Source organism: Capricornis sumatraensis, chromosome 4 (genome assembly GCF_032405125.1).
Source record: "Capricornis sumatraensis isolate serow.1 chromosome 4, serow.2, whole genome shotgun sequence".
NCBI lineage: Eukaryota > Metazoa > Chordata > Mammalia > Artiodactyla > Bovidae > Capricornis > Capricornis sumatraensis.
Window position 1 is genome coordinate 7,703,428 of NC_091072.1, and position 18,759 is coordinate 7,722,186.

The following is an 18,759-nucleotide window of genomic DNA, read 5'->3' on the forward strand; positions in this document are numbered from 1 at the left end:
GCTCTTACCTAAAGAGATCACTAAGGATGCTAATGAAACAAAATCAAGTTTTTTAAATTTGGGGTTGGACTTCCTTGGTGGCCCACTGATTGGAAAAAAAAAAAAAAAGTACACTTGCCAATGCAGGGCACACAGGGTCAATCCCTGGTCCAGAAAGACTCCACATGCCAGGAAGTAATTAAGCCCACTGTAACTACTGAGTCTGCAAGTCTAGAGCCAGTGCTCCACAAGGAGAGAGTAGCCTCCGCTCCTGGCAACTAGAGAAAGCCCAGCGCAGCAATGAAGACCCAGCACAACCAAATATAAATAAGTTTTAAAAATTAGGGGTAAGTGGGGAGATATTAAAGTTGCCGTTTGTAGAATGGTACCAATGGGCAACGTAGCAAAACAAAAGAATCCCAACCTTGACAGATTTGGTAAGGTTGGCGCTTTACATGGTGTTGTAAGGCTTGCTCCTCTTGGTGCTTTCCTCTAAAACTAGCTTGGTAATTCACCATTAACTTTGCAATTGTTTTTCAATTATTGTAATTAGGAAGCATCTATATTAGGCTTCACACATAACCATAGCATTGCCTGAGAAAAATACACAACCTGAAGTTGCTAGTTATGTTTTATTCAGGGACCTTACTGGGGACCACAGCCCAGGAGACGGCCTCTAGCTCTGCAGAACTGCTCCAAAGAGCTAAGGGAGGGGTCAGGATATATAGGAGTTTTCGCTGAAAATAAAACAAAACAAAAAAACAAAACACATTGTAAGATGCAAGGCTCTGGGCTCATTGAAATTACTCTTTAGATACACATCTTTAGTTGGGCCAGTATGCTTTTTTCCTCTACCCTAAATGCCCCTCCTGGGGCACTAATGTAAGTCGGGCTAGGGGTGCTGGCACACAGCATGCATTGTTTATTGGAATGGCAGGCGACATCCTCTGTCCACAATAGTGATGTATATATTCATATTTATTTAACATATCTATAACTTTTCCATGTATGAAGTGTATAGTAATTTTTTTTTTTCAAACAGATCAGTTTTGAATCCCTAACCTTGGTTTTAAATCCAAGATATCAGTGGTACTAGACCTTGCTTAAACTTTTGTATATAGACCCTGGATTGAAAACAAAAGGAAGGTTCACAACCCAAATTTTGGCACATTCTTCCTGTTCGGCAAATAAATACTGCTTCCTCAGGTTCCTAAGTGCGGCTTCCCTTCCCAAGAGCAGGGGAGACTGTTTAGTTTTCATCTGGTGAAAATGACGTCGATCCCGGCTGGAAAGGATAATTAAAACAGCTACTTCCTGCAGGTCACAGGTCCCTAACACTGTAAACCCGGGGCGCCAAGAGGTATAAACGACTCAGTAGCTCCCAGCCCGCAGCCAAGCACTGGCAAAGCGTTCACGCTGCAATAGCCCAAGAAACGCTCGCGGGAGAAACCAGGGAATAAACGCGCGGCGGCAGTGACACGTGGAAGGTCCTAACAGCAGCCCGATCGCCGGCAGGACCGCGGGGACAGAACCCGCGCAGACCTTTCGGAGCGTCCACTCCGCCGGTGACCCCCGGCCGAGGGGCTCCTGGCACCGTCCTGGGCCCACCTCCGCCCTTCCGGCGTCTTGGGGCCGCCCGGGCGGCGCGCGCGCAGGCTCCCCGGGGACACGGGGGTCGCGCCCCGAGCCCGCCGACAGGCCCCCGCTGCTCCGCGGCCTCGGAGATCCGGACACTCCCGGGGAGCTACCCGGCCGAGGGCCCCACAGGCGCAGGCGCGGAGGCCGCCCGCAAACCCGGAAGCGCTCGGAGCGCCCCGCGCCTGCGTAGTAGCGGCCCCGGCGGCGGGCAGGCCCGCGGCGTCCCCCCCGCCCTGAGGTCCGGCGGGCTCGGGCCGCGTCATGTCCGCCCAGGGCGACTGCGAGTTTCTGGTGCAGCGAGCCCGCGAGCTGGTGCCGCAGGACCTGTGGGCCGCCAAGGCGTGGCTCATCACGGCGCGCAGCCTCTACCCGGCGGACTTCAACATCCAGGTGAGGCCGGGCGGGCGCGCGGGGGGCGCGGCTCCCACTGCCCTGCGCCCCCCAGCCTCCCCACCCTCCCCGAGAAGCGAGCCCGGGGGCCACGGGAGCGTCAGCCGCGTGCGGCCGGGCCCGCGCCGGGTGCCGCGGGGGAAGGGCCGCCCGCGGGGGCGGAGGCGGGCTGGGGGTGTCCTGGGTGCCTGCGCGGGGTGCTGACCACAGGAGCCCACCTGGGTGGTGGCTGTGTAAAGGGGGGAGTGCCGCGGGTCTGCGGTCACCGCCGCCGTGCGTAAAGGTATCAGAGTAACACGAGCCGCGGAAACCTACACACCGTTCCCGGCAACCCGATGATGAAGGCGGCGGCCTGTTGGGCGCCGGCGACCTCGGCGCCCCAGCCTGCACTAACCTGGGCCCGGGCTGTGAGCGACCGAGCCCCGAGGCTTCATTGACCGGGTGCTGCCAGACCCTGGGACCTCCAGGGGCGGGGCGGGGCGGGGCGGGCTCTGAGGGTCTGTGTCGCCAGGTGATGCTCGACCCTAGGACCTCCAGGGGCGGGGCGGAATGTGGGGATGGGGGCCTCTGGTGGTCTGTGGCAGCAGGTGGTGCCAGGTCCTAGGCCCTCCAGGGGTGGGGACTGTGGAGGAGCAGGCCGGGACGGGGGAGAGGGCCTGACCCCTCCTCGGCTGTGTTGCAGTATGAGATGTACACCATCGAGCGGAATGCGGAGCGGACAGCCACCGCCGGCAGGCTGCTCTACGACATGTGAGTGGGGAGCTGACCAGACCTCTTGGGGTGGGGAGTTGATTTCTGTCTGTCGAAGAGGGAGTTGGGAGGAGGTCTGAAGTTCTGCGGGTCGGGTACCTAAAGCCTACTTTTTCATGGGTCTAGGCCTTCCGTTAACTGCAGAGAAGTCTAACTAGGTCTTGTTCTTGTTAAAACTCATCTATTCAGTCATTTATTTTGGAAACAATAGACGCTCTTCTCAGAAGTTTAGACAGTACTGAAACATAGAGAATAATGAGTGGAAGTCCCTCCTAGCCTCAACCAGAGTACACCCAGCACACATCAGTTGGTTCTGGGGCAGCGGTTGCAGCAGCGAGCGCTACTGCTCACCTACGGTGATGGACCCCTTTCCAGCTCAACATGTAAAGATCTGTTTAGTTCTTTTTCACGTCTGCATAGCATTTCACCCCTCTTTTATTGGGGGACATTTAGGGAGCTTCCAGTTGGTTGAGATTATATTCAAGAGTGTCAGAAAGTAATTTTGTGCTCAGGTGTTGGTGTTTAGATTCTTCAACATAGGTTTGCATAGTCAAAGGGTGCATGGATTTTAAATTTTGATGTACTATCAAACTTGCTTTCCAAAAAGTGCCATTCCTGTTTACATCTCCACGGCCAGTGTGTAAGAGTGTTGCTTTCCCACAGTGTTGTCAGCACTTGGGTATTATCAGTCTTTCCATCACCTCTTCATTTTCGCCAGTGCCACAGGAGAAAAGGCTTCCCCGGTGGCTCAGCAGTAAAGAATCCGCCTACAGTGCTGGAGATGTGGGTTCGATTCCTGGGTTAGGAAGATCCCCCGGAGGAGGGCGTGGCAACTCACTTCAGTATTCTTGCCTGGAGAATCCAATGGCCGGGGGCGCCTGGCGGGCTGCAGTCTATAGATTCGCAAAAGAGTTGGACACGACTGAAGCGACCAAGCACGCACGCACAGGAGAAAACAGTATCTTGCTGTTTTAAAAACGTGTGTTCGGTGTATTACTAGTAAGACTGAGTATCTTTTCAAATGATACTTGGGCTATTTGTATTTTTTTATGATTTGCCTTTGCCCATTTTTTCTTTCTGAATGTTGAGCTTTAAGACAACTTTTTCACTCTCCTCTCTCACTTTCATCAAGAGGCTTTTTAGTTCCTCTTCACTCTCTGCCATAAGGGTGGTGTCCTCTGCATATCTGAGGTTATTGATATTTCTCCCGGCCATCTTGATTCCAGCTTGTGCTTCTTCCAGCCCAGCGTTTCTCATGATGTACTCTGCATATAAGTTTTAAATAAGAAGGGTGACAATATACAGCCTTGACATACTCCTTTTCCTATTTGGAACCAGTCTGTTGTTCCATGTCCAGTTCTAACTGTTGCTTCCTGACCTGCATATAGGTTTTTCAAGAGGCAGGTCAGGTGGTCTGGTATTCCCATCTCTTTGAGAATTTTCCACAGTTTATTGTGATCCACACAGTCAAAGGCTTTGGCATAGTCAATAAAGCAGAAATAGATGTTTTTCTGGAACTCTCTTGGTTTTTCGATGATCCAGCGGATGTTGGCAATTTGATCTCTGGTTCCTCTGCCTTTCCTAAAACCAGCTTGAACATTCAGAAAACTAAGATCATGGCATCTGGTCCCATCACTTCATGGGAAATAAATGGGGAAATAGTGCTAACAGTGTCAGACTTTATTTTTTTGGGCTCCAAAATCACTGCAGATGGTGATTGCAGCCGTGAAATTAAAAGACGCTTACTCCTTGGAAGAAAAGTTATGACCAACTTAGATAGCATATTCAAAAGCAGAGACATTACTTTGCCAACAAAGGTCCATCTAGTCAAAGCTATGGTTTTTCCAGTGGTCATGTATGGATGTAAGAATTGGACTGTGATGAAAGCTGAGTGCCGAAGAATTGATGCTTTTGAACTGTGGTGCTACAGAAGACTCTTGAGAGTCCCTTGGACTGCAAGGAGATCCAACCAGTCCATCCTAAAGGAGACCAGTCCTGGTGTTCATTGGAAGGACTGATGCTGAGGCTGAAACTCCAATACTTTGGCCACCTCATGTGAAGAGTTGACTCATTGGGAAAGACTCTGATGCTGGGAGGGATTGAGGGCAGGAGGAGAAGGGGACGACAGAGGATGAGATGGCTGGATGGCATCACCGACTCGATGGACATGAGTTTGGGGGAAATCCAGGAGTTGGTGATGGACAGGGAGGCCTGGCGTGCTGTAATTCAGGGGGTTGCAGAGAGTTGGACACGACTGAGCAACTGAACTGAACTGATTTTTTCTTTTGGGAGGTTTCTTTTTTTTTTTTTTCCCTTGTTTGCTTTTCAGGAGTGCTTTATATATTATGGTCATTTGTCTTTTCACTTATTAGAAAAGCTTAAGTCTATCGTAAGGACCCTCATTTTTCTTAGTTTTTATTTTTATATCTTTGTTTTGGTTTGTTTTGGTTTATCTATGTATTCACTTGGGATAAAGAAAAATGTGTTTTTCTGTGATGCTACTGTTTTTACTTTCTTTTTTGGATGCTATATAGAATCTGACATTTTAATTTAATGTATTCATTTTTAAAAATAGGTTTGTGAATTTCCCAGATCAGCCGGTGGTGTGGAGAGAGATCAGCATTATTACCTCAGCATTAAGAAATGATTCACAAGATAAACAAACCCAATTCTTAAGAAGTAAGAACAAAGTAATAACGTAATAGTGTATAAATTACTACTTCCAGAATGTGAAACTCTTTGTAGTAATTTCACACAAAAAAGCCACATCTGTGGTATTGGTATCCATGTATGTGTTTTGTTCTTGGCCTGTACAAATGTCACTTGGTCCCTTGAGCATTTGCTTAGAACCCTTTAAATTTTCTGAAAGGATGTGGATATTAGCCTGGGGAACTGAATATATTTTAACAGGTTCTGCAGTAATCAGAAAGCATCTGTAGATTGTGCAGACCTCCACAGAACAGGAGAGAAACTTTTAGTAATTTATGACCTTTCTTATTAACCTTCATTCTGTGTTGGGTGCCATAGCCAATCCAATATTTCAGATTCTGGACAAAAAAGGAAGTAGATGGTTCACGCCATTTCAGCTTACGCGCTTGCTTGTCATCTCAGCCAGCAGCAAGCACTGTTGTGACCCTTCCCGGACATCATTCTTCTCTTCTAGATCCAATGAGGCCTCCAGATATTTCGGGGTCATTCTGCGAACATCTTATGCCCAATACTCTGACCTGGAAGCCTTCCAGGTTGTGGGTGAAATCCAGCAGTAGCAGTTCTTTTACTTAGTGAATACCAAGTATACTTCACTTATATACTAAGTGGTTCTTCATTCAGTATGTCCCCTTCTGTGCATGATGACGCCTTCTTTCCTCTTTCGCGTCTGCATTTTCTTTCTGAAAGACTTCACAAAGTGAAATGTATTGTATACAGGTTTATTTGAAACTCTTCCTGGGAGAATCCAGTGTGAAATGTTACTGAAGGTTACGGAACAATGCTTCAACACTTTGGAACGTTCAGAAATGCTGCTTCTACTTCTGAGACGCTTCCCTGAAACCGTGGTGCAACATGGGGTAAGATAAAATTGATCAGTAGAGTCACAAGTATGTTTAAGAGCTAGAGTGTGTATGTTATTCTAAAGCAGATTATTCTCATTCTGAGGAGCACCAGAAAAGATTGAATTCTAATCAAAGGAATCCTTGTTGGTAAAGCTAGAAGGCTGTCACTGTTACCAGCCTCTGAAATCCCAGTAGAAATTGTCTGACCAGTGGGAGGAAATGAGCACCAAGCTCTGACGGTGCTTTTGTTGTAGTTGCTGTTGTTGAGTCACTCAGTCGTGTGTGACTCTTTGCGACCCCACAGACTGCAGCACGCCAGGCTTCCCTCTCCTCCACTATGTCCCGGAGCTTGCTCAAACTCATGTTCACTGAATCGGTAATGCCATCCAACCCTCTCATCCTCTGTCATCCCCTTCTCCTCCTGCCTTCAATCTTTCCCAGTATCAGGGTCTTTTCTAATGAGTCCTCTCTCACATCAGGTGGCCAAAGTGCTAATTATTTTCAATTTGTATAGTAGAGTTTTTAAAAATAATCTATTTCATAGTTTTCAACTCTGTGCTTGAATTTAAAGGAGCGCCATAGTTGGTAGTATGAACAGGCGCGTTCTTCACGTGCTTTCGCCATGTGGTCACTTTTTCTCTGCTCTGCCCTTTCCTCATACGTCCGATCGTTACTGAGTGTGGTAGGCAGACACTAGTCAGTGTGCGGTCGCTCCTAGAGGTGGACAGCATCCTGCTTTGCAGCTGTGTTCGTCACTCCCCATTGCCTATAATGGAGAGCTGGGCTTCAGATGATTAACTCTTAATTCAAACCCTTTGGCTTATTCTTTCTGGCTCCACTTTCCTGGCTGCTGCCCCGGTTAACCTCTGTATCTCTGTGTGTTAGTTTCAAGGGGCTGCTGTAACAAAGTACCAGAACCTGGGTGCCGTAAAACAACAGGGACTTACTCTCTCACAGCCCCAAAGCAACGCATGGCCAGGGCCATGCTCCCCGTGAAGGCTCGGGGAGGGCTCGTGCCCACCTCTTCCTGGCGCCCGGGGCACCAGCGGGCCTTGCCATCCCTTGGCTTCGGCTTCCGCCCCTGTTGTCACCTGGAAATCTTTGCATGTTGTCCCTGTGTCTGCACGACCTTATCAAAACACCGGTCATTGGATTACGACCCACCCTGATCCCGAATGACTTCATCTTAACTGATTCCATGTATGAAGACCTTTTTTATAAGCTAAACACCTGAGGTCACATCCTGACGTTCTGAGTGGACATAAATTTTGGGGGGGACAGTGTTCAACGTAGAGTCCTCCCTGACTTTAACTTCCGGCCTTGTGTAATCGTTCACAGGGTAACCCCTCCTCTCACCCCACATCATCAGGTTGCAGGGAAGACAGTGTGGAGGTCTTGGTGGGTTTGTGCAAGCCAGCTCTCCACTGGGCTAGGGCGTCAGAATGGGACGGTGGCCTGCAGACCCAAACCACTCTGTCCTACCTAGTCCAGGGTGGCTACTCCTGGCAACTCTGCAAATGTGAAGTTTTGTCTACATAATACGTCTTGATGTAGGGAATAAAGTCAGTTTCTGAATTTCTTAGAAAAATCTCGACATCTCTGTTATCATTCTGTCTAGCTCCAGAGCTTCCATTAAGTTTTCTAGACATTTGCTTGGTGTTTTAATTTTACTGACTCAGAGGCGAATAGGACGACAGTGGTCTGCGGTCAGACAAACGTGGGATTCCCTTCCGGGCAGGGTTCCTGATGGATTCTTTTGTTTTCTAGCCTTTAAAGTGAGAATTCTTGTTTCTGGGGGAAGTCTGAATGTACAAACTATATGGTAAATCAGTAAATCAGATGCACTGTTTCTTCATGTAATTCGGTCATCTGAAACTGAGTACATTTAAATGATGAGGTGTGTTTTGAAACAGGTTGGCCTTGGGGAGGCACTCTTAGAGGCTGAGACTATTGAGGAACAAGAATCTCCTGTCAACTGCTTTAGAAAATTATTCGGTAAGAAAAATCGCATCTCGTATTAATTCCTTATGGTCAGTAGAATGTGGTGGGGGAGTCATTTCAGAAATAAGGTCATTTGTAGAAAGCAAAGGAATTCTTCATATTATGGGATTTAAATCCCTATTTATTTTTTGGGTTCAGAAAGCATTTTAAACAACTTCTAAATTTTTGTTACGTAATAGTTAATACCTCTGAAAGAATACATGTAACCATGTATTTGTGTGTGAAGCACAATAATAAACACCTGTCACTCGTGATGTAGAGCCTTCGTCTCCTTGCTGACTCCGTCCACTAGCGTCCCTCTACGTTGCAGTTTTTAAATAACTGTGCCATAAGGGTGTTGTTTTCTTCCTATCTACTCTTGTCCAAGTGAACTAAAAACTAAACTTGGTTTTTGCCAGAACCCAAGAGTAGCCAAACAGCTTAATGAGTCTTTCCTCGTTTTTCCTTCTCAACAGTGTGTGATGTCCTTCCGCTAATAATTAACAACCACGACGTTCGGTTGCCTGCCAATTTGCTCTATAAGTACTTGAACAAAGCAGCTGAATTTTACATAAATTATGTCACTAGAACAACTCAAATAGAGAATCAGCATCAAGGTAAGTGGGAATAGCACGCAATTTATTTTATTTTTTGTACTTTTTCATTTTGTAAAATTTCCAGCTCAGAAATCCCTGTGTTTTGATGATTCTCCTCTGGATATGTACCAATTTGTTAGTCTTGCCAAAAGAGGGTTCCTAGAAAAAAACACTACACTTAAGAGATAAGACTTTTCTGGAACCAGTTTTACCCCTCGATTGAAACAGTAAAACTGCTGAACTGTAAGGTTAGCTTCGTACATGGACCACAGCTCACAGGTCCCTTCCTGCTCTGCCAGGGGTGGACACAAGCCTGTTGAGGTTCTGTGTTCTTGCCTCTTGCATGGGAAGTCAGACCTTTTTTTCTCTGTTAAGTACCAACCACATAAACAGTAAGTATTGGGGCATCCGTGGCGGTCCAGTGGTTAAGACGGCACTTCCAGTGTAGGTGTGTAGGTTCGATCCCTGGTCTGGGAACTGAGATCCCACATGCTGCGGGGCATGGCCAAAAATAAATAATAAAAGCTTTTTTTTTTTTTTTTTAAGTAAGTAGATATGTTAATTAATTGTAAACTACTTTTTTCACATCTCAGGTGCTCAGGAAACATCTGATTTAATGTCACCGAGCAAACGTAGCTCTCAGAAGTACATAATAGAAGGGCTGACGGAAAAATCGTCTCAGATTGTGGACCCTTGGGAGAGATTGTTTAAGATTTTGAATGTTGTTGGAATGAGGTGTGACTGGCAGATGGATAAAGGAAGACGGTAAAAACATGTTCATTTCCAAGACTACACAACAAATCTGATAGCATAATCTCTAAAAAAGCAAAATACTTTTTTCTAGAAGCATATAGTATATGGGTACACCTCTGTCTGGGGCAGTTCTGTAACTCTCAGTATCTATGCAGGAGTGTAGTTTTTCACTTCATTAAAAGATTCCCAGCGGAAGCATGATCTCTTAAGATGCTGTTGAGTTTGAGCTCTCCTCGGTGCTTAGGGGAAAGAGAACTTACTTGGCACATTCTTGTCAGGAGCTCTTGTCCTGATGCTGCTCTGATTCAGAAGGGGAATTTGCCTCCATCTGCAGACAGTGGAGAGTAATTTTGCCTGCCCAGAGCCACATCTGGTAGTTGTAATGGTTCAGTAATTGTAATGGTTCTATGGGCGCTTTTCTCTCGTAGATGTTTTGCTGACAAGCTCAGAGTAATTAAATAATTTCTGTTGTCCTTCATCTTTCAGAAGCTATGGTGATATTTTGCATAGAATGAAGGATCTCTGCAGATACATGAACAACTTTGATAATGAAGCTCATGCGAAATACAAAAACCAAGTGGTTTATTCCACTATGCTGGTCTTCTTTAAGAATGCATTCCAGTATGTCAACAGCATACAGCCATCTCTCTTCCAAGGTTGGTTTACGAATTTTAGAGTGTCCCGGACCCCTGGCCTCATTGAGGGTGGTGAGGACAATGAAAATGTTCACCTTAACGTTGTTCTTGGATCCAAATAACTGCCAGTGCTTTTATGAGTTGTTGGTTTTTATGTATGTTTTCACTAAAAACTTCTGTATCAAAGGATGCGTGGTATTTGAAACTAAATACAGATATTGAATGCCTCTTTTTAAAAAGCAGCAGATGAGGCAGAGTATTGACTTAGATTTCATGGTAGATTCTCAACAGACAAAGATTTTTTAAAACAATATGTATGCATATAAATTCTAGAGAATGTGAAAAATACAAATATCACAGGATGAAATACTTAACGCTTCCAGTCTAACGTAACACTCATTTTTGCATATTGCCTAAGGTATTTCATACATTTATATTATCTCAGATATTAGATTATCATATATTTAAGTAATGTATGTGTATCTTTGTAGTTTTTCTCTTTTGTTGTTAATTCTGTGCTTTGTGATCATTGTAAAAAATTTGCTAGATAACATAAGAACAAACGCAAAGAAGGAACTTGCCTTTGTCCACCAAGAGAGGCGTTTATTAACAGCTGGGTGTATGTCTGCACAGTTTTTATTTCTGTATATGTGTGCTTATTTGTTTAGCCGATTGGGATGACAGTGACCATATTTTCGCACAGTGCTTGAGAGGGTTTCCACTGCCGTTAAGCACTCTTTTCCTCCTGCATTTTAGGTGTCGTTCTTTTCACTCCATCCACAGGTCCCAACGCCCCGAGCCAGGTCCCGCTGGTTCTCCTGGAGGACGTATCGAACGTGTACGGTGATGTCGAGATCGATCGCAGTAAACACATACATAAGAAGAGGAAGCTAGCCGAGGGAAGAGAAAAGCCCACGGTAATTCTTTGAGATATAATTATTAGCGGATGACATGTTGACGGTTTGCTAGAAACGGTTCACCTGGGTGACTGCCCGCTCCCTGCTCCCACTCCGGCGCCCACAGCCTCTTCTTTTTTTGTAACGTGAACCAGATGTCTCTTCGGTCACTGACGGCTTCCCGCCACTCTCAGAATAAAATCCCAACCCTCTTCTTTGGCTCCAGAGCAGGCATGAGCAGGCCCCGTGCTGCAGACCCTCCGGCCGCTTGTGGCCCCTTCCCGGCCTCCGCCCGGCTCACGGCCACCTCTCTGGGTCCCGCCACTCAGCACTCGGCCCGGGTGTTCTCCCCCTCTGAGGCTGCCTCCTAATGGCCCTCCATTTTCTCTCTCTGTTCCTATATTTGAACAGACCTTAGTGAGGTCTGTTCTTAAATCTTTCCTGGTTGGTTGCCTTGCCGTCTGTGTCCCTTCACTGGGGCACAAGGTCTTCGGGGCCGTCGGCAGCATCTGTCTCGCCCACCCCGTGTCCTGGGCATCCGTCCGACGGTGCCTGCGCCCCCGCAGGCCTTTGGTGCCAGGGGGCTCTGCTGTGCCCTCCCTGCGGTGGGTTCAGGCATGGGACAGCTGTTGGGCGTCCTGGCCCTCACCTGTTGTGTGTGAACCAGCAGGCTCTGCTCTCACGCTGCGGCCCCCAGTCCGCCCCACCTGATGCGGGTCCAGCCAGCTCTGTGCGGCAGGGGACACATATAATCTATGTTCATATGTTAAGGGCCCTGGAGGCCCATGAGCTCAGCTCACAGGTCTGTTTTACTCACAGTGTTTGGTTTTTAGTAACCAGCATCTAAAACTTGGGCACTTTCGCATCACAGTCCAGATGGATGTCCCTTTACTGATTGATGTCTTATAATGCTGGTCCCTGGGGGAGGCCACCCCGGGAGGGGATGGACGTTCTGACCGTTCTGCCCGAAGCCTGAGTACCTGCTCACGTAACCAGCCAGGCAATTGGAGGTGGGGGCGGGGGAGGGTCCTCCCTGAAGGCGGTGTGTTCCCACCGGGTACTTTCCCCGTGGTCAGGATTCCAGCCTCAGGGTCTCCTCTCAGAATGTGCTTTTGTGTTCCTGTAAATTCTACAGACCGTCTGGAACTCCATACCGACCCCCTGCATCTGAGGTCCCTTCCGTAAACTCCTGATCTCATTTTGAGGCAGGAATGTGTTCCATAAGCTGCCACAGCAATGGACACACTGCTTGTGTTTCTGTATCTCACTGGATTGCCCACCTGTGAATGGGAGAGGACCCTGGAGAGCCAGGATGCCTGAGAGATAGGTTTTGGTTTTGAAAGAGATTGAGGAGCATGTCATCACTGAGGGGGATAAGGAGATGAAGCTAAATAGTGTGAGGCGGGGAGGGCCCCTGGATGTCACGGAATGCGGAGAAAGGTGGGGAGTGGGAGGGGAGTGCCTTTTTTTCTGAGATTCGCTTCAGGAGTAGAACCTTTTTTTTCTAACTATAGCTGATTTACAGTGTTATGTTAGTTTCAGTGGTACAGCTTTAGATTCTTTTCCATCCCAGGTTTTTATAAGGTACTGAATATAGTTTCCTGTGCAATATAGTGGGTCCTTGTTGGTTATCTATTCTGTATATAGCAGTATGCATGGGTCAACCCCACACTCCTGATTCGTCTCTCCCACCCCTTCTCCCCCACTTTCCCCTTGGGAACCATAAGTTTCTGTGTCTGTGAGTCTGTTTTGTAAATAACTTTGTGTCGTTTTTAGACTCCACATACCAGTGATATCTTACAGTATTTGTCTTTCTCTGACTTGACTTCACTTGGGGTGATAATCTGTAGGTCCATCCATGTTGGTGCGGCATTATTTCATCCTTGTTTGTGGCTGAGAAATGCTCTAGGGTGTGTGCACCTCGGCTTTGTCTTTATCTGCTCACCTGCGGACAGACACTTAGGTTGCTCCCATGTCTTGGCTGTTGTGAATAGTGTTGCAGTGAGCTTCGGGGTGCATGTGTCTTTTCAGATGGAGTTTTCTCCAGATACATGCCCAGGAGGGGGACTGCTGGATCACACGGCAGTTCTGTTTTTAGTCTCTTAAAGGAGCCTCCCTGGTGACTCAGAGGTTAAAGTATCTGCCTTCAATGCGGGAGACCTGGGTTCAGTCCCTGGGTTGGGAAGATCCCCTGGAGAAGGAAATGGTAACCCACTCCAGTATTCTTGCCTGGAGAATCCCATGGAGGGAGAAGCCTGGTAGGCTACAGACAGTCCACGGGGTCGCAAAGAGTTGGACACGACTGAGCGACTTCACTAAAGGAGCCTCCATACTGATCACCATAGAGGGTGCACCAATTTGCCTTCCCACCAGCGGTGTAGGAGGGTTCCCTTCTCTTCATCCCCTCTCCAGCATTTATTGTTGTAGACTTTTTGATGATGGCCGTTCTGCCTGATGTGAGGTGATACCTCATTGTCGCTTTGGTTTGCATTTCTCTAATAATTAGCATTGTTGAGCATCTTTTCACAAGCCTGTGGGCCATCTGTATGTCTTCTTTGGAAAAATACCTTTTTAGGTCTTCTGCCCGTGTTTTGATTGGGTTGTCTGTTTCTTTGATGTGAATTATATGAGCTGTCTGTATATTTTGGAGATTAATCCCTTAGCGGTCCCATTGTATACAGATACTTTCTCCCAGCCCATTGGTTGTCTGTCTGTTCTGTTTATGGTTTCTTTTGCTCTGCAAAAGTTTATAAGTTTGATTTGGTGTCAGTTGTTTATTTTTGCTTTTATTTCTTTTGCCTTGGGTGACTGGTCTAAGAAAATATTAACTGTGATTAATGTCCGAGAGTGTTTTGCTTATATTCTCTTACAGGCGTTTTACAGCGCATAAGTCTTTAGGCCGTTTAGACTTTATTTTTGTGTATGGTTCAAGGGAGAGTTCTAACTTCATTGATGTACACGTACCTGGCGAGCTTTCCCAACACCACTTGCTGAGGAGATTGCCTCTTCCCCACTGTATATTCTTCCCGCCTTTGTTGAAGGTAACTGGCCGGAGGCGTGTGGGTTTATTTCTGGGCGCTCTGCTTGCTTTCACTGACCTGCATGTCTGCTTCTGTGCCAGTACCAGGCTGTTTTGTGCTACAGCTTTGTAATATTGTCTGAAGCCTGGGAGGGTATGCCTTCAGCTTTATTCTTTTTCCTCAAAATTGCTTTAGCAATTCTGAGTCTTTTGTGGTTCCATATAAATTTTAGGATTATTTGTTTTAGCTCTGTGAAAAATATCATAGGTAATTTGATAGAGATCACGTTAAATCTGTAGATAGCTTTGGGTAGTATGGCAGTTTTAACAATATTAATTCTTCCATTCCAAGAACATGGGATATCTTTCCATTTTTTTGAGTCATCTTCAGTTTTCCTTTATCAGAGTTCCCAACATACAGATATTTCACCTCCTTTGTTAGGTTTCTTCCTATGTTGTTGGGGTTTTTGTTCATTTGTTTTTGATATGATTTTAAATGAGATTCTTTTTTTAACTTCCTTTTCTGATGTTCCATTGTTAGTGTAAAGAAATGCAGCAGATTTTTGTCTGTTCATGTTGAATCCTGCTACCTTGCTGAATTTGTTCAGTGATAGTTTTTGTGTGGAGCCCTTAGGGTTTTCTGTGTAGAGTATCCTGTCATCTGCATTCAGTAACATTTCTGCCTCTTCCATTCCAATTTGGATGCCTTTATATCTCTTTCTTGTCTGATTTTTATAGTTAGGATTTCCAGTGTTGAATAGGTGTGGTGAGAATGTTGCAAATTGTCTTGTTCCAAATTTAAGTGGAAAGCTCTCAGTTTTTTCGCCATTGAGTATTATGTTGGCTGGGGGTTTATTGTAAACTACTTTTATTATATTTGAGATATGTTCCCTCTATACCCACTTTGGTGAGAGTTTTCATCAAGAATGGACGTTGAGTTTTATCTCATGCTTTTTCTGCATCTGTGGAGATGATCATGTGGCTTTTGTCTGTTCTTTGGTTAATGTGTATATTACATTGATTGATTTGCGTATGTTGAATCATCCTGTGACCCTGGGATGCATCCGGCTTGGTCACGGTGTATGATCCTTAATCTGTGTTGTTGCATTTGGTTTGCTGGTATTTTGTTGAGGATTTTTGCGTCTGTATTCATCAAAGATACTGACTTGTAATTGTCTTTTTTTGTAGTGTCTTTGTCTGGTTTGATATCAGAGTGATGGTGGCTTCCTAGAATGACTTTGGGAGTGTTCCCTCCTCTTCAGTGTTTTGGAGGAGTTTGAGAAGGATCAGTATAAGTTCTTTTTTGTATGTTTGGTAGAATTCCAGAGTGAAGTCATATGGTCCTGGACTTTTGTCTGCAGGGAGGTTTTTTTGTTTTATTACAGATTCTATTTCACTTCTAGTGATCAGTCTGTTCAAATTGTGTTTCTTCTTGATTCAGTTTTGACAGGCTGTATGTTTCTGGAAATGTGCCCATTTCTGCTAGGTTGTGCAATTTGTTAATGTGTATTCACGCCCACAAAATGTCTTCATAGTATGTTCATAGGATTTTTTTTGTCTTCCTGCGGTACTGGTTGATATTTCTCCTCCTTCATTTCTTGTTTATTTGGGTCCTCTTTTTTTCTATTTAGTGAACCTGACTGAGCTCTGTTCTTTTTTTTTAAATGAGGATTGGATATATTTAGCTGAAATATATGTACTTTTTTTATTGAAGTATAGTTGATTCACAGTGTCGGATTTGTTTCTTCTGTACAGCAAATTGATTCAGTTACACATATTTTTTTTCAGATTCTTTTCCTTTATGGTTTATCACATGATATTGAATAGAGTTCCCTGTGCTGCACAGTAGGACCTCGTTGTTTATCTGTCTCCTGTATGTAACAGGCATCTGTTAATCCCAAGCTCCAATCCTTCCCTTCCTCAGCCTTTCCCCTCAACAACCACAAGTCTGTTTTTGTTTCATAGATATGTTTATTTCTACATATTTCTTAATGATCTTAGTGGGGTAAAAATCTACAGGGAGAATTTAATTTGGGTCATTGAATTCATAAAAATGACTTTGGTGGAATAAAAGATTCAAGCAATTTTCAGGAAAATTAAGTGGAGCTGTTTTACCTTTCCTTGTTTTCAGCACGAAGTCTGACCGTACTCAGTGGCGCTTACAATAGTTGCCTTTCCCTGAGGCCCTCTTTTTTCTTCATTATATTGTTTGAGATGAAAAGCAAATTACAGATCTTTATTATTCAATAAAATGAGTAAGTGCAGACTAAAGGACTCCTAGCCAGACCCCTTGCATTGGGGACTATTGGAGAATGGTATATGTTGGTATATGCAGTGAACAAAAGTTCACTTTTAATAATTCAGTTTCTCTAAGTTATTTCTCAGAGGACTCAGGCTTAAATTTTAATTCCACTACACAACAAACTTTTTTGAAAGCAAATTAAATAATGTCACATATTGGAAAAAAGTAAGCTATGAAATAGGTACTACTTAATTAAGCTGTAGCCCTAAACATAAAAATGTAGGTTTTGGCTTTTATGGCATTAATATGTTTTTAAGTTATTAGAAGTTTTAACTCTGTAGCTTTACTCTGAAGCTGCCATAACCTTAGTATTTTATCCTTAGTATTTAGCCTTAGAATTTTATCATCAGAAAAACCGTAATTTTAAAAATACAAGTTGAGTGCATGAAAGGATGAAAATTTTATATTATCTTTTAATATTATTTTATATTATATTGTGTTTTAAAATTGTTAAATTCAAAATATTTTAGTATACTCATGATCATATCCTTTGATATAAAATTCTTATAGTAATCAGAGCTGACATCAGCAATAAACGTAATAATGTTCAAATAGTGACTACTTCCAACCCACTCCAATACTCTTGCCTGGAAAATCCCATGGACAGAGGAGCCTGGTAGGCTGCAGTCCATGGCGTCTGGAAGAGTCGGACACGACCGAGTGACTTCACTTTCACTTTTCACTTTCCTGCATTGGAGAAGGAAATGGCAACCCACTCCAGTGTTCCTGCCTGGAGAATCCCAGGGACAGGGGAGCCTGGTGGGCTGCCGTCTTTGGGGTCGCACAGAATCGGACACGACTGACGTGACTTAGCAGTTAACAGCAGCAACAGCAGCAGCAGTGACTATTTCTGTAACTTTAATTGTGTTCTTCACATTCTCTAAGCAGAGTTCGGACGACGAAGACTGTTCAGCAAAAGGAAGGAACCGTCACATTGTCATCAACAAGGCAGAACTTGCTAACTCGATTGAGGTGTTGGAGAGCTTCAAGCTGGCCAGAGAGAGCTGGGAGCTGCTCTATTCCCTGGAATTCCTGGATAAGGGTAAGGCGTACTTGTCCTGTTGGGATATTTCAGTTTTTATATGGAATCATCACACCAAAAAAGACTCATTATTCCTCTCGAAATGTCCATCACTGATGGCTAAGTAAATTGATTATGGTAGTTCACACATTTTAGGATCATTTTGATCAGAGTTGGGGTGGAGTGGGAGGGAGAGTTTTTGGTCTCTTAAAACTTCTGTTGCTGGCCTTTTTCTTTGCTCGCTGGGTTTGTTCTGGGCTTTCAGTTGTTCTGTCCCCCTGCGTTGTATCTTCCTCCAGCCACACGTACTGAGGTTACAGGAGGTGGTGCTGTTCTGTCCGCATTAATTCCATTGCCTGAAAGTGAAAAGCTCAAATTCCAGACACTGCAGGAAGCCTGTTTTGAGTATAGATAGACATAAGGGGGAGTTTCTCTGTGTAATGTTTACACTAGTGGGTATTTCGGCCTTCCTTAGACACGACTGGCACTTGGCTAACCAGCATATTCTCTGTGCTTCGGGACCAAGGCCCTGACCTTCCTTTTGGCCAGTGCACATGGGTCCCTGGCCTCCTCTGTCACGCGCCGCTACCGATGCTTTGTCTGGCATGTCGCCGTGTTTTCTAGTAAACGTCGCGTTACCCGATTTGTTCTTGTCACATCTAGAGTTGTGAACAGGTTGGTGACTTTTGGAGGGGATTTTTTTCTCTGGTTATAGGTCGGCTTTTAAAAAAATGAATAAAACTCTTGGTGTCACGTGTTGATTATTTTAACTGGGTGCAAGCAAAGTAGCTTAAAGGATAAATGAAGTAATGTGTGAAAAGCTTGTTGAACAGCTCTTAGCACATGCTGTGTGCTTAGTGAGCGTCAGTGCCTAATGACATTTCTTACATGTTCCTGGTAAGTATTCTTTCTCAGGTGTTAAAGAATCCACCTGCCAATGCAGGAGATGCCGGAGACCCAGGTACAATTCCTGGGTCAGGAAGATCCTCTGGAGAAGGGAATGGCTAGGTACCTACTCCAGTATTCTTGCCTGGAGAATCCCATGGACAAAGGGGCCTGGCAGGCTACAGTCTATGGGGTCACAGAGTCGGACACGACTGCGCGACTGGCACTGTCACTTGATTCTGCCCTAACTTTACCCTCTGATTAAAAGTTCAGACCGAAATAAATTTTAAAAAATTAAAAAAAGTTCAGACCAGTGTTTTAGGAATCAAAGTCTAAAGTTACATCCGTGTTTTATCATTTGTCT

The 18,759-nt window shown here is 45.1% G+C and overlaps 1 protein-coding gene across 7 annotated transcripts in view; it reads left to right on the forward strand.

The window, feature by feature from the left end:
• Nucleotides 1-1,878: 1,878 nt before the first annotated feature.
• Nucleotides 1,879-18,759, forward strand: part of INTS10 (integrator complex subunit 10) — a 31,112-nt gene continuing 14,231 nt past the window's right edge. For 2 of the 7 annotated variants that reach the window (XM_068969720.1, XM_068969724.1), the window contains exons 1-10: nucleotides 1,879-2,007; nucleotides 2,690-2,757; nucleotides 5,333-5,436; nucleotides 6,184-6,323; nucleotides 8,222-8,303; nucleotides 8,765-8,905; nucleotides 9,478-9,649; nucleotides 10,124-10,293; nucleotides 11,056-11,189; nucleotides 17,375-17,531. In XM_068969720.1, the coding sequence (XP_068825821.1) occupies nucleotides 1,879-2,007; nucleotides 2,690-2,757; nucleotides 5,333-5,436; nucleotides 6,184-6,323; nucleotides 8,222-8,303; nucleotides 8,765-8,905; nucleotides 9,478-9,649; nucleotides 10,124-10,293; nucleotides 11,056-11,189; nucleotides 17,375-17,531 (1,297 nt within the window). The remainder of the gene's footprint in view (nucleotides 2,008-2,689; nucleotides 2,758-5,332; nucleotides 5,437-6,183; nucleotides 6,324-8,221; nucleotides 8,304-8,764; nucleotides 8,906-9,477; nucleotides 9,650-10,123; nucleotides 10,294-11,055; nucleotides 11,190-17,374; nucleotides 17,532-18,759) is intronic. The other 5 variants (XM_068969719.1, XM_068969723.1, XM_068969722.1 and 2 more) reach the window with 4 other exon arrangements.